This window comes from Miniopterus natalensis, chromosome 3 (assembly GCF_054644295.1).
Source record: "Miniopterus natalensis isolate mMinNat1 chromosome 3, mMinNat1.hap1, whole genome shotgun sequence".
Lineage (NCBI taxonomy): Eukaryota > Metazoa > Chordata > Mammalia > Chiroptera > Miniopteridae > Miniopterus > Miniopterus natalensis.
Genome location: NC_142083.1, coordinates 74,020,261 through 74,046,069, shown reverse-complemented (window position 1 = coordinate 74,046,069; position 25,809 = coordinate 74,020,261). Strand labels below are relative to the sequence as shown.

Genomic DNA, 25,809 nt, shown 5'->3' with positions numbered 1-25,809 from the left:
ATCCGAGCAGCCGGCCTCCGGCTCTCCAGCGGGCGGCCCCTAGAGAGCAGGGCAACTTCGCGCGGCGCAATCATGCGGGCACCGCCTGTCACTTTTCCGCCCTCACCTCGAGTGTGAGACGCCGCGCGGCCGCCCTTTCCCATGGGTGACCCCCTGGAGGGTGGGACTGGGTGGTCGGTTTGGCCTCGGCCCCTCGGAACAGACCGGGGGCACTCGGGCCTGGCCGCTCCCACCTGCCCGCCGCGGCGGCCAATGAGAGCCTGGCCTAGTGATGTCATGTCCCTACCAGACCCTGGTGACGAAAGTCCGAGGTCACCCGTCAGGGAACCAGCGCAACCCACCCGCGGGGGTTCCGGAAGTTTCCACTGCGGCGGCGGAGTGCGGCCTCGCACCGCACCCTTGTGCATGCCACCACTTTGGCCTTCCCTCTAGGGTGTTCCCGAGTCACTTCTCCCCCCCACTCTGTCTCCTTTATGGGGGTCCCCTTCATTTCCACTCGTGATTTCATGTTCACATTTTCATTTCCACAGGTGTGCCCTCGTCCCCAAGAGAGTCCCATGTCACCTTTTCTTCACCAGGGCCTCCTGGTCCTCTGAGGGTGCCCCCTCATGCCATCCCTGCTGTGTCCTGGCCAGGGATACTCATTTATTCGTGCCCCAGCCCCGACCAAGGCTGTCACCATGTCTGACAGTGTCCGTCAGTCTGTGAATGCCTGTCACTGCGTTTGTCTGTGGCTGTCAATGCTTGAGACCGTCGGTCTGCCTGTGTCTGTCTCCGCGGGCTTCTGTTCGTCTGTCACTGTGGGTGTCTGCTTTGCCACTGCGGGTCTTTTGGTCGTGTGTGTCACTGAGTGTCTGTCCGTCTGTCGGCGTCTGTCACTGGCGTCCCTCTGGGCCCCGGGGTCTCGGTCTAGGCTCCAAGGGGGGGAGGAGGCGGCAGCCCCGGGCTGTGGGGAGGGGCGGGGGCGGAGACAGTGGGCGGGGGCGCGGTGCGGGGCCGGAGGGGGTGTGTGCGGGGGGCCGGAGGCGGCGGCTGTCAGAGTCTGCTCAGCCAGCGCCGGGGAACATCGGCCGCCTCCAGCTCCCGACGCGGTCCGGCGCGGCCCGGCTCGGCCGCCTCAGGTGAGTCTCCCGTCCCGCTCGGGACCCTCCCCCGGCCCGCGGCCCCTTCCGCGTCCGGGGCCCAGTGCCTTCCCAGAGGGATCCAGGCCCCTAAAACGGACGCCCACTGCGCCCCCAGGCCTGCCCAGAGACGCTGCCCCCTGGCACCCAACATTCATCCTTAACTCTAAGCTCGCTGCCGAAGACTTAGGGTCGCCCGCACGGGAGCCGGCACCTCGAAGGGCTGGCCGCTGCCTCTGCTCTCGATTTCCCGTGGGGACCCCCGAGCGCCCCTTGCCCCGTTAGTCCTCAAGTCTGAGGCCACTGGAAGACGCCCCCTGCTTAGGGCGGAACCCGGGCTGCGCAGGTTCCTGGAGCCCGGCTCTCATCCCCCACCCCGCCAATCCCGGGACCCCAGCTCCCGTGGGAAGCGCCCATGGGAAGCCCCCTGCCAGGCCCAGGCATCCCCCTCCCTCGGGGACTCCGTCTCTATTTTGAGGGAAGGGGAGGCTCAGCGGAAGCCCCGAGTTATAATTAGCCCCACTCGGGTTTCCTAGATCATCTCACCACCACCACCACCCCAGCTCAGGGCGCCGGGGGCTAGGTGAGGGGTGACCGCTGCGAGACTCGGGGGGGGGGGGGAGTTCCGACCCGGGGAATTTTGATCCCTTGGCTGGAGATGCCGGAACCGCAGCAGCTGCGGCCCCAAAATAGTGCTCCCGCCCCTTGCAGCCGGGGATCTCCGGAGCTCCGAGAACACAGGCGTCCAGGTTCGACCTTCAGACCCCTCCGCAATGCCCGCAAGCCCCCAGACCCCCACCCCAAGTTCCCCACTCCTTTACTCCGGGCGGGGAGCGCCGATATTTTCTTGGTCTCTTCTGCCCCCCGCTGGCGGGAGCGTGCACAGCAGCATTGGACTAATTGGCGACTGTAGTCCTGGGGTTCAAGGCTGGAGAATCCGTTCGCTGAAGCTAGGCGACAGGGGTGCGCAACTGATGGGCACCCAAGGGTACCAGCACGCTGTGCCAGACAGTGGTTGAGGCGGGACAGGGTGGAAGGGACAGGGTGTGGAGTAGGCAGGATTTGGGGTGTCCCAGGACCTGCGTCTCCCACTCCCTGAATGCCCACCCCACCCTCCAGGGCCCCAGCCCTGGCCAACGCAAGCGAGGCTGTGCCTTCACGCCACCGCAAGCGCCCCCATCGGTGCCTCAGGTCATCGAGGGCTCCGCCCCTGTGGGGTGGTCTGTTCGTGGACTGCGGCCTCTGGTGCAGGTGCCCACCCAGCTCGCACTGGGCCCAACCCAGTCCACCCAGCTAGGGGAAGGAGGTGAGGGTGGTGCGTCCTCTGTGGGTCAGGGCAGGATATTGCTTGGCAGGCCTCATCTCTGTTCCTTACATTGTCTGTCTGGATGTATATGTGCCTGATCTCTGTCACCTTTTGCTTCTCACTGTGTGCCTGTGTCCTTGTCTCTGCTTGTCTATCTCCCTCCCTCCATTTCTCTCCTCCTCTTTGCCAACCTGCCCCACCTCCTCTGCAGCTTAGCAATAACCCCTGGGCAAGAGTATTACCTAATCTCCCTCCAGGCAGCCTGAGGCCTTCACCCTGTGTTTCTTTCTCCCAGCAGCCGCCTGCCTGCCTTGGCAGCCATGAGGCCCCCGTGGTGTCCCCTGCACACTCCCTTCCCAGTGTCCCCACTTCTCCTCCTCCTCCTCTTCCTCCTGGGAGGAGGGGCAGAAGCTGAGCACCAGGAGGACCCAGAGCTGCTGGTGATGGTGCGTGGGGGCCGGCTTCGGGGCACCCGCCTAATGGCCCCTGGGGGCCCTGTCTCTGCTTTTCTGGGCATCCCCTTCGCAGAGCCACCCGTGGGCCCCCGTCGCTTTCTGCCACCGGAGCCCAAGCGACCCTGGCCAGGGGTGCTAGATGCTACAGCCTTCCAAAGTGTCTGCTACCAATACGTGGACACCTTGTACCCTGGCTTTGAGGGCACCGAGATGTGGAACCCAAACCGTGAGCTGAGTGAGGACTGCCTCTACCTCAACGTGTGGACACCATACCCTCGGCCTGAGTCCCCCACCCCGGTCCTCATCTGGATCTATGGGGGTGGCTTCTACAGTGGGGCCTCTTCCCTGGACGTGTATGATGGCCGCTTCCTGGCCCAGGCAGAGGGGACTGTGCTAGTATCCATGAACTACCGGGTAGGAGCCTTTGGCTTCCTGGCCCTGCCAGGGAGTCGGGAGGCTCCAGGCAATGTGGGTCTCTTGGATCAGAGGCTGGCCCTGCAGTGGGTGCAGGAGAATGTGGCAGCCTTTGGGGGGGACCCAACGTCAGTGACTCTGTTTGGGGAAAGTGCAGGTGCTGCCTCTGTGGGTATGCACCTGCTGTCCCCACCCAGCCGGGGCCTGTTCCACAGGGCTGTGCTGCAGAGCGGTGCACCCAATGGGCCTTGGGCTACTGTGAGCATGGGAGAGGCCCGCCGCAGGGCCACACTACTAGCACGTCTTGTAGGCTGTCCCCCAGGTGGGGTTGGTAGCAATGACACAGAGTTGGTCACCTGCTTGCGGACACGGCCAGCTCAGGACCTGGTGGACCACGAGTGGCATGTGCTGCCTCAGGAAAGTGTCTTCCGCTTCTCTTTTGTGCCTGTGGTAGACGGAGACTTCCTCAGTGACACCCCAGAGGCCCTCATCAACACTGGAGACTTCCACGGCCTGCAGGTGACTAGTGGCTGGAAGGGGTGGAGCTGGTTCCTCTATGCCTGTTCTCCCACCCACCCTATCCCTGGGGACCCAGGTCTAAGGGCTCCTCAAGACCCACTCCCAAAGGCCCAGGCTTCTCTTCCCTGAGGGCTCAATCCCAGGGTGGCCAGTGGGACAGAGAGGAAAGAAAATGTGGGTATATTTTCTCCTCTCCATCCATTCCCCTATCTCATACTTTCTTCTCCGTGGTTCTGGGTCTGTAACTGTCCATCTCTCTGGCTCTTTTGTCCATCTGTTTCTGTCTGCCTGTGTGTGTGTGTCTGCCCCTACCCCCACCCCCATTCCTTCATCCTGTTCCCCCAGGTGCTGGTGGGTGTGGTGAAGGATGAGGGCTCCTATTTTCTGGTTTACGGGGCCCCAGGCTTCAGCAAAGACAACGAGTCTCTCATCAGCCGAGCCCAGTTCCTGGCCGGGGTGCGGGTCGGGGTCCCCCAGGCGAGTGATCTGGCTGCCGAGGCTGTGGTCCTGCATTACACAGACTGGCTGCACCCTGAGGACCCAGCACGCCTGAGGGAGGCCATGAATGATGTGGTGGGTGACCACAATGTCGTGTGTCCTGTGGCTCAACTGGCTGGGCGACTGGCCGCCCAGGGTGCTCGGGTCTATGCCTACATCTTTGAACACCGAGCATCCACTCTCTCCTGGCCCCTCTGGATGGGGGTGCCCCATGGCTACGAGATCGAGTTCATCTTTGGGCTCCCCCTGGAACCCTCGCTAAACTACACCATCGAGGAGAGAGCCTTTGCCCAGCGACTGATGAAATACTGGGCCAACTTCGCTCGTACAGGGTTAGCAGTGTGGAGGGGAGGATGGCCTGGGGGGGGGGGGGGGCGCAGAGAGAGAGAGAGGAAGACAAGCAGAGACAGGAAGGGCCAGAAAAAGAGGGAAAAGTTCACAAAGGGAGGGAGGAAAAAGAGAATGACAAAGGAGAATGGGAGAGGAAGGAAGGAGGAATGGGGTGGCAGATCCTGAAGAGCCAAGGACACTAATGGAGGGAGGCAAAGAGAAGAGATGGGCAAGGAGAGACAGAGGAGTTACCATAGTAGTTAGGAGTGTGAACTGTAGATCTGGATCAATTAGACCAGTGGTGATTTTATTATCTGTCACACACACACACATACACACACACAGTTCACCTATTGAAGAAGGGGACAATAAATCCAGTGTCACATGGGTATTGTTAAAAGTAAATGTGATGTTTGTAGAGATAGGACTGGGCCTGGTTACATAGTAAGGGCTCAATAAATCATCAATTTTTTAAATGAGAGAAACGAAGGAGAGCAATGGAGCAGGAAAACTGAGGGAAGGGAGAGGAGAGAAAGAGGGCAGAAAGAAGGAGAAGACTCCAGATGATGCCGGATACTGGAGAAGAGAAAGGAGGATTAAAGTAGTAGTGGGTGGGAAGGGATGGTCTCCCCTTGGAGTGGAGAGGGCATGGGGTCTGGAAGCAGCCGGCCCTTCCTCCTCCTCTCCACCTCCATTCCCTAACCCCAGGGCGGGCATGCCTGAGGTTGAACCTTCCCTTTTCTTACACAGGGACCCCAATGACCCCCGGGACCCCAAAGCCCCGCAGTGGCCACCGTACACGGGGGTAGCACAGCAGTATGTGAGCCTCAACCTGCGGCCTCTGGAGGTGCGGCGGGGCCTGCGCGCCCAGGCCTGTGCCTTTTGGAACGGCTTCCTACCCAAATTGCTCAGCGCCACCGGTACGTAGGGACCAGCGGGCAGGGGCTGGGCAGAGGGGGAAGAAATGGGGCGCGGAGAGAGAGTGGGGATTGGAAGCCGGCGGGGTGTAACCCCTCTCTTCTCCCCACCAGCCTCGGAGGCTCCCAGCACCTGCCCAGGCCCCGCCCACGGGGAGGCTGCCCCGAGGCCCAGGCCTGGCCTCCCCCTGCCCCTCCTTCTCCTCTTCCTCCTCCTCTCCCGGCTCCGGCGGCTCTGACCACGGCCTCTTCCCCCTCCGGCCTCAGGGGACCCCTCCTCTGAGTGGTCGGACCTGGGGAAGGGCCCCACTCAGGGATCTCCGACCCAGCGGCCCCTCCGTCCTCAAACCGAGAGACTCAAACTGGACAGGGCGTGGGGAGGGGTGACCTACGACCGGTCTCAGGGACTCACACGCCTTTGTTTAAATGGAAATGAAAAAAGCCAGTTTTCTTTTTTTATAAAATTATTCCTTGGAGCCTGAGCCTGGTGTTGGGGAGAGAGGGAAGACCCTGGGCTAGATATCACCTCCCAGTGGGGCTATAACCGTCAACCATTTCTGTCTCTTCTCTTTCCCTATCAACCCACGGATGCTCCCCCGCTTCTGATCCCTTCGGTCCCCTTGTCTTCCGGTCATTTTCTCCCCCCTCCCTCCTCCCTTCTCCCTTCCGCCATCCTTCTCTGGCCCCGCCTCTAACCTCATCCTACCCGGTCCTTCGTCTTTCTCATATCTACCCGATCCTCTTTCCACCATCCCACGTGGCCTCCTGCTTGCTCCTTGTGTCCTCCTGCACTCACAACCCTCACCCGTTGTCCGTCCCCCGACCTTCCCCACGTCCTCCTCCCACCCACTTGCCCGGCTCCCTGGCCGCAGACACGCTGGACGAGGCGGAGCGCCAGTGGAAGGCCGAGTTCCACCGCTGGAGCTCCTACATGGTGCACTGGAAGAACCAGTTTGACCATTACAGCAAGCAGGATCGCTGCTCAGACCTGTGACCCTGGCGGGACATCCACGATCCGCCACCCTACACGCCCCTCCCGGCCCCCTAGCTGTATATACTATTTATCTAAGGGCTGGGATATTACAGAAGAGCCCTAGACCCACCCCTATTTTCCCCCCGGGGCTCCCGATCCTCAGCATGTCTCGGCTGAGCCCCCTACCCCGCGGTGCCTTCGCCCCTCTGGGCTGCCAATAAACTGTTACAGCCAAAGGCGTGTGCGCGACTGGGAAGAGGGGGTAGGGCTGAATACCCAACCACTGGAGCTGAGGGAATGGAGGGGTGGTCGCTGAAGCCCGCAGACTGGCCCACTCAGAGGTGGGACACAAGGCGCGCGCACCAGCCTCCCCCCCCAAGGAGGAACTCGCGTCTGCGCAGTAAGAAGAGCAAAGAGCTAGGCATTGTGGGAACTCCTCGGGTCGACTTGGTTCTCACCACCACCCGGCATTATCCCCACTGCCTCCTGCAGCCCTGCGAGATCCTTGCTAGAGCCTGGGAGCCCGTCCTGCCCACAGCTAGCCCAAGACCCGGGGGCCAAGAGTAAGTGCTAGAGCCTGAGTTCTCCTTGGAGTTCGCTCCACTCCGCTAGACACATTTGCCCTGCCTCGGCAACCCCACTCCCGCCGACCGCCCTGGAGCCGCTGAAGGACGTACACCTGGGCCTTGCTCCACCCAGCTGCGGCCCAGCTCGCCTGGCCATCCTCTCGGGCCACTATCTCTACTATCATTACGGTTGCGACGGCCTGGACGACCGGGGCTGGGGCTGTGGATACCGCACTCTGCAGACACTGTGCTCATGGCCACACGGACGGCCCGCGGGTGTGCCCGGGTTGATGGACATGCAGGCCGCGCTTGAGGACATGGGTGACAAACCCCCCGGGTTCCGGGGCTCCCGGAGCTGGATCGGCTGTGTAGAGGCCAGCTTCTGCCTCGACCACTTCGGCGGGCCCCAGGGGCGCCTATGCCACGTTCCCCGTGGAGCTGGGCTTCAGGGGGAACTAGAGAGGCTTTACTCCCACTTCGCAGGGGGTGGGGGGCCTGTAATGGTTGGGGGGGATGCAGATGCCCAGTCCAAGGCCTTGCTGGGAGTCTGCCTGGGGCCAGGCACAGAAGCCTATGTCCTGGTACTGGACCCTCATTGCTGGGGTACTCCAAAAAACCCCAGTGAACTACAGGTTGCTGGATGGGTGGGCTGGCGAGAGGTGAGCACCACCTTTGACCCCAACTCCTTCTACAACCTGTGTCTGACCACCTGTAACTCTGAAAAGCATCTGCGGGCCCAGGACTGAGATGAAGTTCCCAGAACTGAGGATTGTCTCTGGCCTGACTCACTCTCAAAGTCTGAGACTTAGAGCTGCCCAATGTCAGGCCCCCAGGAAGTCCCAGTACAGCCTGGGACCTTTGGCATCAATAAAGTGGCAAGGCCCAGCTTAACCACTGCCCCAGCCAATGTTTGGGAGGATTTGGGGAGGTATATAATATATACTCAGTCAGGAGTCACTGCGGAAGTGCTTTTATTGGCAGTAGGGCTGGACGTACAAAAAATTCTCAGAGCTGGATGGGACAAGGCAGTTGCAAGTATAGATGATAACGAGAGTGAGGAAAAGTAGATGGCTCAAAAGAAATCCACGTCATCTGGAGCATCCAGGTCACGGTATTCCACAATGGCCCGTGGGTCTCCACGGGCCATCCTGTGAGATAAGAAAGAGGTAAAATGGGATGAGAGTTGAGGGTCCCAGTTTGAAGAGGGCAAGAAAGCTTGGACATCTTAGCTCATTCTCACCTGTTGCGAGGTTTCCCAGGATAACCTCCCTGGCCTCGGAAGGCATCATAGTTCCCTCGGCCAGCACCATAAGGGGCATGGGGATATGGAGGCCCTCCTGTAGGGACTGCAGGACGGACAGCACCAGCTATGAAAAAGATTAGTGTTGAGTTGAAAACCAATGACCAACAACCCCTCACAACCACCAAGCCCTTTCAAGTCCCTCCTATACTTACCTCCATAGCCCAAAATGGGAGGCCGGGGCTGACCATAAGGCATTAGGCCCTGGGGAGTCTGGTGTGGGTAGGGGAGTCCTGGGGTCAGGCCTGGGGGGAGTACAACACAGACAGGGACATGAATTACTGGGGTGGGGGGTGGAGGGAACAACACAACTGGCTGTTAGGAATATGGCCTGAGGGTAAGGCAGAAACTTCAGGGGACAACAGGATAAAAAACCAGGAGTCCTTGAATAGTCAAGGGAAAGGGAATGTGGCAGACCCTCATGGATCGTATCTTACTCTGGGCAGGGCCAGGTGGCTGAGCTGGCTTGATCTCGGGTAGAGCTGGGCGCTTAGCATCAGTGAGAAAGTTGTTAAAAAATGCCACCTCCTTCTTCACTTCCTCAATTTTCTCTGCATGCTTGTTGAAGATATGTTTGCGTACAAACTCAGGTCCCTGGATGCAGAGAGGAGAGGGTCAGAAATGAGCAAACAGTTCCATAACTCCCCAGACCACAAGATAATCTCACACACACATACCACCCCCACCCGCCACCCCACTCCTGCTGCCCCCAGCCTCATTCCAAAGAGCAGTTTCCTCCCAGGCCTGGAGGCAGATTCCTGGTTCCACCCCCTCCTCCCACCTGCCCCATAACTCTAATATCCCAGACCTTGAATTTCTTGCCACTGAGAGGGCATAGCCACTTATCCTTGCCCAGTTCCTGGGTGTTGGAGGTGACAAATTTTTCCACTTCCTGCTCAGGATCTTTGCGACCCATCTTCTGGGCCTCTTCCTCTGAAAGAGATTCCCGCACACTCAGCAGTGGAGTCAGCTTCTCCTCAAACGTCTTCTGCCACTCTAGTACTGTGGTTTGGGAACAAGGACAGGAGGTTGGAAAAGGAAGCCAGAAGCAAGGAATAAGTGAGGGGGTTAAAGGAAAAGGTGACAGAGCTCTGCTCCAGAGCAGAACTAAAACAAGGGGCAGCTGGAGAGAAAGGGAACTAAAGGGGACACAGGTGGGGAGCTCACCTTCTCCATGACTAATGCGGTTGGGTGGCATGGGTCCCCGAACATGGATAATGCCACAACGGTTGGGCATTTCATCCTCATTGGGGTACTCGCATGTGTTATAATAATCCAGGGAATGTACAATGCGCAAATAGAGGAGAAGTTTGTCCAAAACCTAAGAGAAATGAGAAACCATGAATTCACCACACTTTTGCCCTTTACCACCCCAAGCCAGGCTCTCATCCCACACTCTGCTCTCCCTGGCACCTTGATCAGCTTCTCATCTCGTTCCACATTGATCTCTGCTGGATTTCCTTCCTTAGGAGGCTCCTCAGGGGGGGGACCCCCACTGCTCCCCAGCAGCTCCTCCTCCTCAGCACTCACTTCCTCAATCAGGTAGTCAGTGATATTCTTCAAAATTGGGTTCTGAGAGGGCAGACTCTAGTTGGGAGAACAAAGGCAAGTGAAGCAGAGAAAGCCCCTCAGAGTAGGTGGCCTAGGAGCCTAATTTGAAAGGCAAGGTGAGGCTGAAAGAATTCAAGGCTCACTTGGCCTGTTACTGCTGCCTCAGGATTTGTCTTCACGTTTGTATTTGTTCTACCTCAGCCCACAAATAATCACTAACACCAATCTGTTCTGCTAGAAGACCAGAGGTGCCAACAGCAAATGAGGGGGTATCGGCTGCTTTTGAAAAAGTTCTAAGAAGAGTCACTGACTGTTGGCAGAGGAGGTGTCCCAGGCTCAGAGGCCCAGAGCTGGGTCCTGTCATCCAGGGTATGGATCAGCTTGGCTGCCAGCTTGATGTCATTGCGCACTATCTGCTTGTGTTGGGTAATGCCATTGATGTTGCGGACGCGACGAGTCAGGTCTCTGTTCACACCAGGACTCAGCTCACACTCCCGGAGCTAGAAGGAACAGAAAGCTTACCAACACATGCCCGAGAAGTAGCAACTCAAAAGACTGGCCCTACTGAGAGCACCAGTGATTAGACTGAGTTCCCTGAGGACAGGGATCAGGTGTGTTCACCATAACAGTCCCAGGGCCTAGCCCAGAGGCATCAGTACACAATTAATGTGAGCAGACTGAATAGGTGAAATAGAATGAAAGAAGCAATCAATGAACAAAGCCATCAGAAGTGTGCAGCATAGCCACACTTCTTCCTCAAACAGTCCTGCTCCTAGCACTCACTCGGATATTCTGCAGATTCCAACAGATCTCTTTGATGTTAACACTGCGGTCAAATGTCACCCAGCCACGACGGAAAAACCTAAACAAGAACAAAGATGTCAACTTCATCCTGTGGTGGTGACTGATGTTAGCCATTAACCTTCCCCTGCACGTTTTCTCCAAGGTATCCAGGGTCATACTTCTCTCCATTCCTCACCTCCTCTCAGGCTGGGGCTCCGATAGTGCCACACGCATAAAGCCTGGATATCTTTTACAAAGCTGGAAAAGCAGAGGAAATAGAAACCCCATTTAGTCATTCCAGGATTCACATCTTTCTTCAATTCCCCATTCCCAGAACCCTAGGAAACTGCCTTTGAATCTTTACTTGGACGTGGAAAAACCAACAAAGAGCCCGGCCAGTATGGTTCAGTGGCTGAGTGTCAACCCATGAACCAAGAGGTCAATGGTTTTTAATATTTTTTTTTTTAATATATCTTTATTGATTTCAGAGAGAGGAAGGGAGAGGGAGAGAGAGAGATAGAAACATCAATAATGAGAGAGCCATTAATCGGCTGCCTCCTGCAAGCCCCCGACTTTGGATTGAACCCGCAACCCAGGCATGTGCCCTGACCAGGAATCGAACCCCGATCACCTGGATCCTAGGTCGATGCTCAACTGCTGAGCCACACCCGGCTGGGCGAGGTCAATGGTTTGATTCCTGGTCTGGGCACATGCCCAGCTTGTGGGCTGGATACCTGGTAGGGGGCGTGCAGGAGGCAGCCAATCGAAGTCTCTCTCTCATCAATGTTTCTATCTCCCTACTCTCTCTAAAACAAACAAAATCAAAAAACATTAAAAAAAAAAAGCCAACAGCACTTGAAAGCGAACGGTGCAACCAGGACCAGCCCTCGAAAGGCATGGGCCCATGGGAAGGGAGCCTCCCTATTACAAAAATAGGGATGTATGTCTGAAGCACTGCCAGATTATTTTCTCCCCACCTAGTGCCACCCCCACCCCCCCCACGCCCCATCTGACCAAAGGATGGAGCCTGGATGTTGTCCTTGCCCCCAAATGCCATTTTCCCCACTCACAGAAATGATCTCAGCCCGGGAAATGTTGGGTGCAATGTTGCGCATAAAGAGAGAGCAAGTCTTATGCAGAGGACGGGGTTTACATTCCAGCCCAGGAGCGTCCTTGGGTTTCTCCCTTTCTTCTTCTTTGGGCTTCTCCTTTTCCTTGAGTGCTTCTATGCAGGAAGTGGTGGGAATTGGTGAGTTTTTATTGATTTTTGGAGGAGAGGAGAGAAAAGCTGCCAAACTCCCACCCCACTCCCAGTCTCTCCCAAGAAGCCATCCTCCCATCAATTTCACCAACTTCTCACCTCCCCCACCACTCATAGGAAGAAAACAGACTAGAGGCAGAAAATGAAACCTACCAGCCTCCTCCTTTTCCTCCTCAGCTTGGCCACTCTCTGACTCTGACTCTGACTCAGACACACTGCCTTCGTCAAAGCTGTCATCACCACTGTGCTTCCTATTCCGCTTCTTGCTACTCTGTGGAAACCATGGCAAGAGATGAGGCAGACAACCAGGACCCCGGTACTGACACTTACCCCATGCAAGAGATCCCCTCCCTACCTTTTTGGCTTCTTTCTCAGAGTCTTCTTTCTTCTCTTCCTTGTCCCCATCACCCTCAGATTTCTTAGTTTTGTCATCACTAGAACTGCCATTTTCAGCCTACAGGTAGAAACAGTCACTGGAATATCCATCTCCCATCAGCCTTTATCAGAAGACGCCTCCCACCATCAACAGCTGAGCCCGTAAGTTCACCAACTCCACCCAATACACAGCCCTCTAGTTCAAGCTCCTGTGGACACCACCACCATTGGCATGGCTCTGTTCTCTTCCCTCAGTGCTCACAGGCAGCACCCAGATTCCCCAGCACTCAGACCTGTTTGCCATCTTCTTTCTTGTCTTCCTTCTCATTGGCTTTGCGCTCTCCATCTACCAGGCCTGGTCCAGCCCGGCCTTCCTCTTTCTTGCTGGGCTCCCCAGGCTTTCCTGCCTGTTCCTCCTCCTCCTCCTGCTCCAGGATGCGTAGATCATTCTCTGTACCTCCTTCCATCTTAATCACAGCTACCAACAAAGGGAACGGAAGTCATAATCCAATGGCCCTAGCTTTCAGCCTCTGGTTTTCTGTCAACCTACTTCTATTCCCCAACCAAGACCTTGGTCACCACACACCCACTGCCCCAGCCAATCCACATACCTGCATCCAGCATCTTGACAATGGCATCAGCTTTGTCTATGTCCAAGAGAAGATTATCAAACCATCCACTCTCCATGAGGGACAGAAACACCTTCAGTCGGTTTTGCAGGGCCCCCCGGGCCTCCTGCCGACGCTTCCCCACCTCATCTGGGTGGTACTTAGACCGAAACCTATAAAGGAAGTGGGGAGGGAAGAGACAAAATAGTTACTGGAGGCCAGGGCCAGGAAATGGGGAGGGGCCCAGGAAAATCAGGACTTCTCCCCCATCCTCTCACACCCACAGAAGATCATAAAAGTAGAGAGATTGGGGAGAGGGGTACAATAAAAATAGCGAATATCCCCAAAGAAACCAGAGATTATGCTCTGAGACTTAGGGGACAGCCAGGAACTAAGAGCTCTGGATTTGGGAAGAATAATGACTACAGGGGGGCCAGGGTTGGAGAGACAGATTGACTGCCTTAAATCTCTGGGAAACACTAACTTAAAAAGTATAGTTTCCCAAAGCTTCTGAGAGGGAGGCTAAGGAAATAGTAGGCCCCAAAGAACCTCCCTCTCCTTATAAAACCCAAAACTAGTCATTAAGAGGACTGCTCCCACCAACTCCCTCCATCCCTAGGTACAAGACAGGGAAACCTGAAATTTACCAGATAGGAAAAGCCAAAAAAGGCAGGATACCTTTATTCCCCCCTTGAGAAGATAAGCAGATGGTGAACGGACAGGGAAAGACCAAAGGGAGAAACTGAAGTGCCCTTTTAACCTCAGGTACTGCCCACAGGGAGAGCAAGAAGAGAGGGGTGGAGGGTTAGGGTAGAGCATGAAAACATTTAAAATGAGACGCTGGGGTGAAAAACAGGAAATTAGGACTATGAGAAAAAGGAGAAAGTGTGAGAAAAGTCCCAGATATCAAAAACAAAGGGAAAAACTGAAGACCAGACAGAGAAACTGGGGGGGGGGGGGGGGGGGGGGGGGGGAGTGTTGGGAGAAAGAACAGAGACAGAGAAAAGTACATGAGAGTGAGACAAAGAGAGAAAGAAGAAAGAGGACAGTGAAAGACAACAGAACCACAAGTTGAGCATGAGAGGAAAGAAAAGCCGCAGGCGTCACCTCCAGGATCTTTACCTTGGCCGCTTGGTCAAACAGAGCTCAAGATTTAACTAGCGCGCCCAGGGCCCATGCTGGCAGGTGGGCCACCGGCTGGCTCCTGGCTGGGGTGTCCCGGCCCGGATGCCGCACCCCCGCGGGACTCCGCGGTGGGGGCCCTGACTGACTAACTGCCTGAGCAATCACATTCAGCTAAACTGCTGCATTGTGCACAGCAGTGCCCTGCCTGTCTGCCTGGCCGGGGCAGTGCGGCTCAGCCCAGGGGCTCATGTATGGGCTGGGTATGGTGGGGGTGGAGGTGGGTTTGCTCCGAGCTCCGTCGATGAGCGGGTGTAGTTCCCAGTTCTGGCTCTTTTCAAGGAGGAGGAGCAGAAAGAGGATGAGGAGGAGGAGGAGGAGGAGCAGGAAGGGGGGAAAAGATGGTTGATTAAAATTAAAACATCCACAAAAAGAAAAAAATTAAAATTCTTTTTCTTCAAACGACCCTGAGGTCTTTGCTTTTCTTGTCTGGATTCACTCGTTGCTTTTGGGAGGATGCCACAGCCACACAGGGTCCTGGCGACCAGGGATGACAACGACCCAAATCCATCAAGTGGGAAGCAGTCTGTCTGCTGCCCCAAGGGAATAGGTGGCTCTGGCCAGCTGCCTGGAGGTGTCCCACTGACTGAGGACAGTGGGGAAGGGAGATGGGTAGGGGGCCATGGCAGACACTGAAGTGAGGAGGAGAACCCATCAGCCAATGCTGTTGTAATTCCCATCCCCCACCCCACCAGGAAGTTCTGGATTGGGGAAAATGGGAAAAGGACAGGGCTGCAGGCTCCACTGGCAGGGCCAGGGGAAACATGCCAGGGAAAAGAAAACAGGAAAGTAGGGGCACTCACCACTCCTCATCCTTATGAGCCAGGAAGAAATCCTGCATCTGCTGCCTTCGAAAATCCAGCTTGTAGTCATTATAGCGCTTAACTGCCTCTGTCTCATCCACAGAGTCATCCAAAGACAGGAGAAACTCCTTGAAGGTTTTCATCACCGGTGGTGGCACACCCAAGTCAATCTCTGCAATGCTACCCAGCCTGGGGTTGGGAAGGTTGGGGGAAGATGGTCAGGAAGTTTTGGTTGTCGGGAAAGAGGTAGGAGGCTAGAGGGACTGAGGTAGCCAGCTGCCCCCTTCCTTTGCCCACATGGACCTCACCCCAGGCACCAACTGCTACCACTTACACAGGCAATCCTCTATGTGTCTAACTCACTTTCTGCCACAGTCTTCAGCAACCCCAATCATTCCCCAAACCCAACAACTCCCTTCTCCCAAGAACCCTAGAACCCCAGGTCTTTACCTGGCCTGGATAGGCAGAACATGATGCTGCATGATGTGGACGTCTGGGTGGCCCCAGGGCTGAGGGGGGCCATAAGTTGGGCCCCCACCCCCCCCAGCATAGGGCATCTCATAGCCACTGTGGTATGGGTCAGAGCTGTGCTCATCCCTGAGGGTGGGGGACACAAAAGTCAGACAGAGGAGAGAATCATCTCTCCAGAGCATGAAGGAAGACAGGAGAAAAGAAAAGGAATATAAAATGTGGTCTCTCACCCAAGGGTTTAAGAGGACAAAAAAAGATGGGTTTATAGGAAGTTTGAGAAAAGGAAATTACAAAGTTCTCAGCAGAAGTGAGGAAAACAGAGAAACTGTTGCCATCTCACCAGTCTCGCCTCATGCGCTTCTGTGGGGGGCTGAGCTCATGTCGGGGAGGAGAGAAGCGTTCTCGCCGATTCCGATCATAGTCACGATATTCACCCCGACTGCGGCGCTCCCGGCCACGGTCCCACTCTCTGGAGATAAGAACAAGTAACAGCAAGTAAGACACAGTTGGATATCCCAAGGTCACACTCCTGGACAAGCCCTTCCAATAATGAGATGCCAAACTAAAAGCCTAAAATTATAAAACTACCCTCTAAACAGAAAAAGAGTCTTGCCAACTTCCATCACTTCAGCCATTACCTACAAATTGATGGCTCTCAACTCTCCTTCCTCCAGCCTGGCCTTTTTCCTGAGTGCCAGACCAACATTAATAATCTCCTACTAATCCTGGCCAGTTTGGCTCAGTGTTAGAGCGTCAGCCCACAGACTGAAGGGTTCTGGGTTTTATTCCAGCCAAGAGCACGTTCCTCAACTGCAGGCTCGATCCCCAGCCCTGGCCAGGGCACATGCGGGAGGCAACCAGTCGATGTGTCTCTCTCACATCGACGTTTCTCTTTGTCTCTCTCTCTTCCATACTCTCTAAAAAGTGGAAAAAAATGGAAAAAAAATCCTCAAATGAGGATTAAAAATAATAATAATAATAAACCCCTACTAGATGGCCACTGTCACTTCAAATTCAACATGTCAGAATTCAGCCTATTATTTCCACCACTATGGGACCAAACCTGTTTCCCTCCTGTTTCCCATGCTCAGTATATTAATATATCACCATGTATCCAGTTATCAAGTGTCACCCTCACCACTACTTTGTAATTAGTTAACCCTCTGCCTCAAAGCCTATCAAAGCTGCCCTCTTCCTTGTCATCCCCTGGTCATTTCTCCTCTGAGTGCAGCACTGGTTCTGCTTACCTGCCTCTGGTCTCTCCCCCTTCTCTACAGTCAAAGTGATTTTTCTCAAACACAAATCTGATTATGACATACCCTTGCTTAAATGGCAGTGCACAACACTGTTCAAAACCTTGGTTCCTAGCTGTCATCCCATTCTCTCCACAAGTCACCTGTTGCTCCATCCCCATCACAGCAACAAAAAAAATCCTCTGCTTTAACCCAGTGGTTTTTCAAACTTCTTGGTCTTAGGACCCCGTTACACTCTTAATTATTGACTATTAAAGAGTTTTTGCTTATGTGCGTTATAGCTATCAATACTTACTGTATTCAAAATAAGAACAGAAAAAATTAATACCTATTCAATTTGAAGTTGTATGTTAACATGAATTACAGGTTTCTATTAAAAAATGGCTATTTTCCAAAAAAATATTAGTGAGAAAAGTGGCACTGTTTTTACATTTACAAATCTTTTCAAGGTCTGGCTTAACAGAGACAGCTAGATTCTTGTATTTGCTTCTATATTTAATCTTTTGTGATATGTTGTTTGGTTGCAAAATATGAAGCAGCCCTGGCCAGGTAGCTCAGTTGGCTGGAGCATCATCCCAGACACCAAAAGGCTGTGGGTTCAATTCCCAGTCAGGGCACACACCTAGATTTTGGATTTGACCCCTGGCCGGGGCACGTATGGGAGGCAAACAATTTGTTTCTCTCTCACATCAATGTCTCTCTCCCCCCACCCTACCCCCTCTCTCTAAAAAGCCATTTTGAAAAACAAACATATCCTGGGGCAAGGATTAAAAAGAAAAACATTAAGAAAATCTGGCCTTGCACTGATATGTAGTTGGAAAAGGGAATACTTTAGCCCTAGCCAGCGTGGCTCAGTTGGTTGAGTGTCGTCCCATGCATCAAAGGGTCACTGGTTTGATACCCAGTCAGGACACATGGCCAGATTTTGGGTTCAATCCCCAGCTGGGGTGTATACAGAAGGCAACCAATGGATGTTTTTCTCCCTCTCCCTTCTTCTCTCTAAAAATCAATAAAAACATAATAAAAAAAGAGAAGGGAATATTGTAATAGCCTTTTCAGATAACTGGGAATATTATTTGATACCACCCAAAACTTGGCAAGAGGTAGTTTGCCGCATTAAAATCCATTGTTCCACCCTGCTCTTTAAATGGATCATGACGCATTTTGTTACACAATTTCAAAATATTATATCCAATAGTATCACTACTTATCTCCTCAAAAAGGTCTTTAAGTAGTGGGAAGCTGTCAAGCTCACACTGGTAGATAAAAGGTTTTCAAAACTTCAGTTTTCACTGGAAAGTTCCACTTCCTCACTGTCAACAAAACTGACAATTTTTCTTGAAGTAACAGGTTCTCTTAGTTTGTTTTCAAGAAAATGTCTGCCAAATACCCAAACATGAATAACCACTGTTTGACAATCTTTCATTCAGAATTTTTAAAAAGGCATCCCATAAAAACAATTAAAACAAAACAAAAAAAATCCAAAACTGTTATTCAGCTCACAGTTCAGTCCCACAAATGCTCTTCCTCAAGATAACCACTTTACTTCTACATGCAGAAGTGCTTTATGCATACTTCCCATATGTCATGTGTATTAAAAAGACGTACATTTGCCGGGCCAGCGTGGCTCAGCGGTTGAGCATCAACCTATGATCCAGGAGATTGAGGTCTGATTCCTGGTTGGGGCACATGTCCGAGTTGCGAGCTCTATCCCAGGAACGGGGCATGCACGAAGCAGCCAATCAATGATTCATCATTGATGTTTCTATCTTTCTCTCCCTCTCCCTTCCTCTCTCTGAAATCAATAAATATATATTTTTTTAAATGATAAATAAAAAATAAAAAGATGTATATTCAAGAACCCAATTTAATAAAAGTTTTAGTACTTCATCAAGGACATTAAGTAAAACTGGTTTGGGTTTTTTTGTTTGTTTTTCAATTTGGTAGCACTGCCTTGATTTGTGCTAAGGCACCAGCAGTTTTACCAACTCTTGCTATAGTACCAGCAGTGCAAATGTCAATATAGTATAAACGATAATACTTAGTATTACTGTACTCTAAAAGTAGCTGTAATCTCACATACACCCTAGGGTCTATGGATCACATTTTGAGAAACACTACTCTAAAAAAACTACAATATGTGTTCTTTTCTGCTCCCGTTATATCCACAACTCAAAACTGTTCACACCACTTGTGTCTGGGGTATTCCCACTCATCTTTCCAAGTCTTGCTAAGTATCACTTTCCTGTAGCTCTCCCAAGTACACCACCTCCACCACTACTCCTCTCCCTTAGGAAGATCTGTTCCCTCAGTGCTTACCATCTTCATGACTCTCACACATACTCATTTGTAGCATACACCCTAGGCCATTTTGCCCCCCAGACTGTAAGCTCCTTAAGGGCAATAACCACATCTTATTCATCCTCAGAAATCAGAAAAACACCATTCCTTCTTTCCTAGAAAATACCAAGGAAAACAAGGTGCCAGTCTCCACAGTGAAGAGATACACTGACTTACAGACTAAATGACTTGCTATCACAATGTTTCCAAATCGAGCCATTTCCATCAGCTAACTGATTAGATACTGGTGACACCTCTTGTATTTAAAAAACCTTCCACAGTTCCTCTTAATTTTGATTATTTGAAATCACATCAGGTGTTTCCTAATGGAAACACCCTAACTATAATTAACTCAAGAATATCCCAGAAAGCCAATCACTAGCAAATGAAACCTAATCCCACCACTGTCAAATTCAACTACCACTGTCCAAAGAACTTTCTGATTTTAGGCAAGACAACTACAAGAAATTTAATCATATTCTGCCAGAGAACTGGTCTGACAACCTCTCCACTCAAGTCAATACTATATTACTGTTTTAATCAACCTTTTTGAGGTATAATTTACAAACAGTAAAATGCACACATTGTAAGGACATTTATAAATATTGCTTTTCCATACTCAAACTCTCTTAGCTCTATTGCTTTGATCTTCTGGATATTTCAATAATCTTTGGCTAACAGCAAATAGGTTGAATGAACCATATGAAACGATCAAGTATGAGCGGTTTCATATAGTTTGCCCTAATAAAATTACAATGGAAACGCAATGAGGGTGGACTGCAACATGAGACGGAGGACAAAACACAAAAAGTGTCTTACCGGTCATTCCAATCGTCCCCTCGACGTCTTTCATCTCTTTCCCGCGAACGGTCATAGTCGCTGCGCTCTCTCCTAAACTTGTCCCGGCGTCTTCGATCGTACTCGTCATCACTGTCACCCATGGCGCGATCTGAGGAGGCCTGGAGCCCAGATGAGGGTGCTCAGGGTGTTGAACAACGACAAGAAGAGGAAAGGTTCGCCCCTATTGAGCAGCACACCCGCCTCTCCCCCAAAGGGAAGCCTTCTGCAGTCCCCGCCATCCTAAGCCTTCTTCCCCAACAGGTGGACAGCCCAGACACTCTCGCCCCCAGGGGTCTCCCGCCCATCTCGGTCGGCTCCGGAGAGCAGTCCCTCCCGCGGGCCCCAGCCCCGGCTCTCCAGGCCCCTCCCCTCACCCACCTGGGAGGGGTCGTGGCCGTTAGTCTCGCGCTGGGGCCCGCAGGTTCCTCGGGAGATCTGGGCCCGCCCCTTGCCTCGGGCGCGCGATGAGGACCGCGACGAGGGAAAGAGGGAGACCCGGGGCCCTCAGCTACGGAGCCTAGGAGACGCGAAGAAAGTGAGACAGTCGAGGATGAGCGGCCGGCGCGCGCGACTCGCGCAGCGCCTGCGTCACTCGCGGAACTGCGCCTGGAGCTACAAACTAATATCCGCGCGGCCCTTACTAGAACTAAACCAAAGAGCGAAGGAGCGGGAGCAACGGGGGATGATGGGAAAGAACGGAGACCCGGAAAACTCGCGATCTTTCTGGGACGAGAACTGCGTGACCAAGAGGAACTACGGAGGCTGGACTGGGCCAAGCGAAGCCTGGGGCGGGCGGGCGGGCGGGGCAGTGAGTTGTTTGGGCGTGAAGGAGCGCTTTCTCAGGCCGAGGGCGAAGGTCGCGTTTACCCGGAAGTCACCAGCTCTGGCCGGTCTAGGCGTCGTCCCCACCGCCCGGCTCCGGTACTTAAGGACCTCATCGGGGTAGTTCCCCACTCTCCTCGCGCAGGGCCGGGGCTTGGGGAGTGCGGGCGTTTAGCGTGATAGAGCAACCATTTTAAAGCATTTCCCACCATTTTGTGCTCCCATCGGAGAACTAGTCTTTATTGGTGCCTGGTATGCGCTATCTGCAAAACCCATTGTTCCTGCCCTTTTTTGGCAAAGGTGCCCCTTTTGTAAGAAAAACTCAAATCTCAGTCTCATCCCCAATCAGTACTTTGATGACACAAGATTATAGGTTGAGGTCTCGATTAACAGGCAGTGCCTGGCTTACCCCAGAATAAATGCACCATCACCCCAGGGGTAACATCAAGTCCTTGTTCAGTGAGATGAGTGTAAAGGTTTAATAGGAAATGCTGCCTCCCTGAAGCATACTTCTTGCCTTACTCCCAACACTGGGAGCAGGGGTGTGTTTACAGCAAAAAAGGGTGTATACAGTCATCCCTTGGTGTACTTTGGTATCCGCAGGGGATTGGTCCCTGGGGATACCAAAATCTGCAGATGCTCAAATCCCTTATATTAAATGGCATAATATTTGCATATAACCTATACACATCCTCCTGTATACTTTAAATCATCTCTAGTTTACTTATAAGGCCTAATACAATGTAAATACTATGTAAGTAGTTGTTATACTCTACTGTTTAGGGAATAATGACAAGGAAAAAAAAGTCTACATGTTCAGTACCAGGTGCAACCATGGTAGGCCTAACCACATACTACGCTTCAGCTAAATATAACTTTTTTTCTGAGTAGTTTCTATCCTCAGTTGATTGAACCCAGGGATATAGAAGGCGAATTGTAGTAGAGTTACAAAAAATTAGACCAGGGCTAAGAAGACCCAGATTCTGCCAATTGGGAACCATGCAGTCTGGGTAAGTTACTTCTCAGCTAAAAATGCAGACAGTCGCCACAGTTGTGTTTTGTTGGGCTACTGTGAGAATCAGATGAGACAACAGACTTGAAAGTGTCTTGTAAACACTTGAGAGGTTATTATTTCATGATTGGAGGAAGAGAAGACAGCATTTGGTGACAGAGTTGTAAAGGTGGATATCAGGGAAGGTGGTGAATGGGAAGGGAGAATGCAGCAGGTGCTTCTTGGAAGACTCAGCAATCAGTGGTGACGGTGGCTGAGAGCTCCTGGATGCGCCAGGCACTACAGGCCTTGCACAAGATGTGCCCATCAAGCGGGTAGCAGCCCTGACACTCACCCTCGGAGGAGAGCAGCAGCCCACACTCCTGTTAGGAGAGAAGCAACAGCTTTCCATCAGGCCAAAACCTCTGGTTTCTTCCACAACCCAGCAGCCTAGACCCCAAGAATTCCTTTTCCCCTTGTCCAGGCCCCCTGACCTCGCACTTGTAACAGCCAATGTGAAAACTTCGATCCAGAGCAACGATTCGCACAGTCTCCTCCTGACCTGGCTCAGGCATGATGGCCCCACCACACACTGAACATCGTGGAGCAAATTTCCTGGGATAGAAGAGAACCAAGAGGGTTGTTGAGCCCCAGGGTTGGAGGGGACTAACAAGGGAACCCAGAGAAGGTGGGATGCAGGAGAGAAGAGGACAGGCCAGAGGTATGGTCTTGGATCTTGGGGAAGCGAGTGATGTTAATGAGAACAAGGCATGGCAAGGGTGGGAAACAGGAGAGGCTGGTACTGGGACATGAAGAAGAGAGGAGAAAGATAGGAAAGGCAAATGACCTAAAACAAAGGTGGGGGCATCCAGCCTGACCTGTGGAAGTCCTCAATACAGTGGATCTGGCTGGTGGCATCCACTGTGAAAGGGATGCCATCGAGTCCACGGTGACACACCACACAGGTGAAGCAGCCAGGGTGATAGGCCTTCCCCATAGCCCGAAGAATCCGGTCCAGGATGGGTTGAGAGCATGTGGAGCACTTCTCCAAGGTGGCCTGTTAGGAAGGTGGACAGGAAGGCTACAATCTGGGGAGGACCACGGCAGCCCTACAGGCATCCTGCCAGCTCACCCATCTGTTTACGTAGCCCCCTGCATTTGATTTAGTGAAAGGTGGCCTTGAACAGATCTGAGAGCAAAACTCAGCACTACAGCTTCCTGGGCAAGTTATGTAACTTCTCTGAGTTTCCTTCAATATCTGCCTTATAGTGTGTATTCCGTTTCCTTCAATATCTGCCTTATAGTGTGTGTGGGAATTTAACACACTCCTTTAAGTCTAAAATATATGCCTCACATATGTAAGGGGCTGTTGTCCTTACCCTCCAGCAGCCAATATTTAGCTACCTTATTCCTCCCTTCTTGTATATCAGTTTTAGTCCCCCACCCTTGAACCCTGTTCCTCTTTGGGACATGGACATCTAGTTACCACCTAGGATGAAAGCCCCCTGCCTCTTCTGCTCACTCCAGCCTCCAGCCCCAACCACTCACCACATAACAGCTCTCACAATATGCCCTCCTCTCCACGGCATAGAAATGTTGGCCCCGAAGCTGGGCCCGGCACGTAGAACACACAAAGCAGCCAACGTGAAAGACACGGTCCAGGGCCACAACCCCGGCCCCATCCCCAACAACATCTTCTCCACAGCCCCCACACCGGCCTGGGGACAGGGAAGGAAGGGTCAACCTGCATAGGCCAGGAAACCAGATCCAGTGTCCCTCTGACTCTCCAGTCCCCCACCCTTTCCACCCACCCTTAGACTCAGCTCACCGAAGTACTCCCCACTGGGCGGGTGGCTCATGTCATGCACTAGCTTCTTGGTCAGTCTCTCGAGCTCCTCCTCAGGAGGCTGGCTGAGGGGACCCTGGGAGGTGAGAATCAGGAGTTTGGCACTACCTCTAGCTTTTGATGCTGTCAAAATACCTGAGGGTAACCAAGCAATTCCACCCAGAAAACTCATTGGAGAACATCTCAGCCCAGGGTTCAAGGGCGAAGCTTGAGAAGCCAGCGTGTCACTCCAGTCCCCTCCCTCCTACATTTCCTGACCTACCCCACACCTCTGGGGGGTCGGGGGGGAGGTCCAGAGCTCTGACACCCCAGACCTCTGAGAACCAGGACTTAAAACACCACCACCACCCCACCCAATCAGTGTCCAGCAGTCTGAGAGGAACCCAAATCCCGTTCCCAGGGCTTACCTGGTGCCTGTACCCACTTCCTCTTCCTCCTCCTACAGAGCTGGAGCTCCCAGCAACCTCCTCTTTACTCCCAAGCCCTGGCTCTCGGTGGCTCCTGTAGCCAGCCCCCCAGACTTCACCTCGGCCTGGGAGAGGAAAGTGGGGGCCTGGCAAGGGCCCTGAGGCCTGAGAGGGTCCCCCCCTTGGAGGGCCACAGCCTCTCACTGGCTGTGCCACCTTCACTTGCACAGGAAAGGCAGGGCCAGCAGGAGTGCTGGCTGTAGCATAGGAGGCTGGAGTGGGTCCCCCATAGGGGGATGCTGGGAGCAGTGGGGGAAGAACACCCCCTCCACTGGGCTTCAGGGAGCCTGAGCCAGGGCGGTAGGCAGGGGGCTGAGGGGGCTCATAAACCTGGGGAGAAATGCAGACCAAAAGGAGTGAGCAGGCCCACTATAGGACACACACCAGTGGAAACACCCTCACCCCCACCCCCACCCCCACCCCCACCCCCACCCCATGTGTGTGTTGCCCAGGTAAGGGCTGGTTTTTGACCTTCATCTGGCTGACAACCCATTAAGCTCTTGTGGCCCGGCTCCTGGGCTGATATGTACATCACTTACACAGAGATGGAGGGGAGGTGGGGATGGGCTGGGTGGACAGGGGACAAGGGACAAGGAGCAGAGGAGGAATTGGGGGGGGGGGTCACCTGCCGGTCAGGCCGCAGTGGAGCATGACCACAACCCCCATCCAGCTGAGCCAACATGTTAGTCAGGGAATCTATCTCAGCATCCAGACTTCCTGGGCGCAGCCCCCCTCTGTCTGGTGGGAACCCCTGGGAATGGAGCAAAAGCAGGGGGAATGCAAATCACATGGCCTCCTCTCCTGCCCGGGATGCCATGCACCCCCCAAATCTTGGTTCTTACCTGTGAGCGCTGGGGTGCTCCATGGCACCCCACCCAGGTGGGCCCCCGATCTTCTGATCCCCCGGGAGCCTGGTAACACTGCTCAGATGGGACGGGGCAAAAATTGACTCTGGGGTGGGGCTGAAGGGCTGAGGTGAGGGAAAACAGAGTGAAGGTGGAGATGGGGAAGGAGACGGGGTGACACTGGTGGAGGCTGCCCTCTTGGGTCCCTCTTCGCTCTCCCCGCCACACCCACACCCACATCCACACCTGGGGTCCCAGAATGAGGCAGGAGGCAAGGAGCGCCTCGGAGAGGGCAGGGGCCGCTGATTCCAGCCCAGCCTCGGGGGAGGGACGCAGGAGCCGGCTCCGCGGGACGCAGGAGCCTGCCAGCCGGGGCCTCGGCCGCCGCACTGGGGCTCCCTTACCTGCTACGTGCGCGGGCGGCGGCCCCGGGGCTCCTCTGGGGAGAGCTCGTCCCTGAGAGGCTCTGGCGGGCTCTGGCTGCTTCGGAGGAAGCCAAGTGGGTCCCGACATGGCCTGGAATGGGGGACTCCAGACAGCGGTCAGGGTCCCACGGAGCCCCGGGCCTCTAGCCTTGATCCCTTCTTCCGTTGCACACCGCACACCTCGTTTGGGATTCCAGGAAACTTTTTCTGGCTTTTTTTTTTTTACCCCCCTTCCTCCCCAATTTGGGGGACGGCCACGCCCCCGGTGACGTCAGCGCATTCCTGGGAGAGGGTCACGTGGCACCCTGGGCACTAAACAGGGTTCCTGCCCCCCCAGTTGGCCCCCTGCTGCCCAGGAGGGCTTTCCACGGGAGCCCCAGCCTGGGGGGGCTGTGGGCAGCCTCCATTTCGACGAGTCACCCCCAGACTGCCACCCCAAGCCCTACACGTGGCCTCCTTGCCCCTGGGACACGGCAGGCTCCTCTTTCCCACATCCTCTCCCCCAACCCCCATGCAGATCTCTCCCTCTTCCTGCCCCACCTACCCT

The 25,809-nt window shown here is 54.0% G+C and overlaps 4 protein-coding genes across 9 annotated transcripts; 2 read left to right on the top strand and 2 right to left on the bottom strand.

Annotated features, from left to right (window-relative positions):
• Nucleotides 1–2,725: 2,725 nt before the first annotated feature.
• ACHE (acetylcholinesterase (Yt blood group)) lies at nt 2,726–6,778 on the top strand. Its single transcript, XM_016217743.2, has 4 exons — nt 2,726–3,815; nt 4,161–4,645; nt 5,394–5,563; nt 6,433–6,778. The coding sequence occupies exons 1-4, from the start codon at nt 2,748–2,750 to the stop codon at nt 6,552–6,554; spliced, it is 1,845 nt and encodes a 614-aa protein (XP_016073229.1). The 5' UTR covers nt 2,726–2,747; the 3' UTR covers nt 6,555–6,778.
• A 534-nt stretch (nt 6,779–7,312) lies between these two features.
• On the top strand, nt 7,313–7,990 carry UFSP1 (UFM1 specific peptidase 1). The gene has a single exon (XM_016217836.2). The coding sequence runs from the start codon at nt 7,390–7,392 to the stop codon at nt 7,843–7,845; it is 456 nt and encodes a 151-aa protein (XP_016073322.1). The 5' UTR covers nt 7,313–7,389; the 3' UTR covers nt 7,846–7,990.
• A 63-nt stretch (nt 7,991–8,053) lies between these two features.
• SRRT (serrate, RNA effector molecule) lies at nt 8,054–20,559 on the bottom strand. Of its 4 annotated transcripts, none has more exons than XM_087815575.1 (20): nt 20,245–20,559; nt 19,846–20,005; nt 15,774–15,902; nt 15,413–15,559; nt 14,963–15,151; nt 12,981–13,150; nt 12,663–12,847; nt 12,350–12,448; nt 12,148–12,265; nt 11,804–11,958; nt 10,930–10,991; nt 10,734–10,812; nt 10,262–10,450; nt 9,813–9,986; nt 9,567–9,720; nt 9,208–9,401; nt 8,837–8,993; nt 8,555–8,656; nt 8,340–8,466; nt 8,054–8,247 (listed from the first exon to the last, which is right to left on the bottom strand). In XM_087815575.1, exons 2-20 carry the CDS (start codon nt 19,965–19,967, stop codon nt 8,172–8,174), a joined length of 2,628 nt encoding a protein of 875 aa, XP_087671701.1. In that variant the 5' UTR covers nt 19,968–20,005; nt 20,245–20,559; the 3' UTR covers nt 8,054–8,171. The 4 variants fall into 4 exon arrangements, with proteins under 4 accessions (XP_087671701.1, XP_087671700.1, XP_087671703.1 ...); XM_087815574.1 differs by having other exon boundaries at nt 19,846–19,985; XM_087815577.1 differs by having other exon boundaries at nt 8,054–8,191; nt 19,846–19,985.
• Nucleotides 20,560–21,793: 1,234 nt separating this feature from the next.
• On the bottom strand, nt 21,794–25,731 carry TRIP6 (thyroid hormone receptor interactor 6). 3 transcript variants are annotated; one of them, XM_016217794.2, is made up of 9 exons: nt 25,242–25,731; nt 24,835–24,962; nt 24,618–24,743; nt 23,933–24,322; nt 23,508–23,601; nt 23,228–23,397; nt 22,558–22,736; nt 22,174–22,294; nt 21,794–22,062 (listed from the first exon to the last, which is right to left on the bottom strand). In XM_016217794.2, the coding sequence occupies exons 1-9, from the start codon at nt 25,348–25,350 to the stop codon at nt 21,931–21,933; spliced, it is 1,449 nt and encodes a 482-aa protein (XP_016073280.1). In that variant the 5' UTR covers nt 25,351–25,731; the 3' UTR covers nt 21,794–21,930. The 3 variants fall into 3 exon arrangements, with proteins under 3 accessions (XP_016073280.1, XP_087671698.1, XP_087671699.1); XM_087815572.1 differs by lacking the exon at nt 25,242–25,731 and having other exon boundaries at nt 24,835–25,210; XM_087815573.1 differs by lacking the exons at nt 24,618–24,743; nt 25,242–25,731 and having other exon boundaries at nt 24,835–25,210.
• Nucleotides 25,732–25,809: the final 78 nt, after the last annotated feature.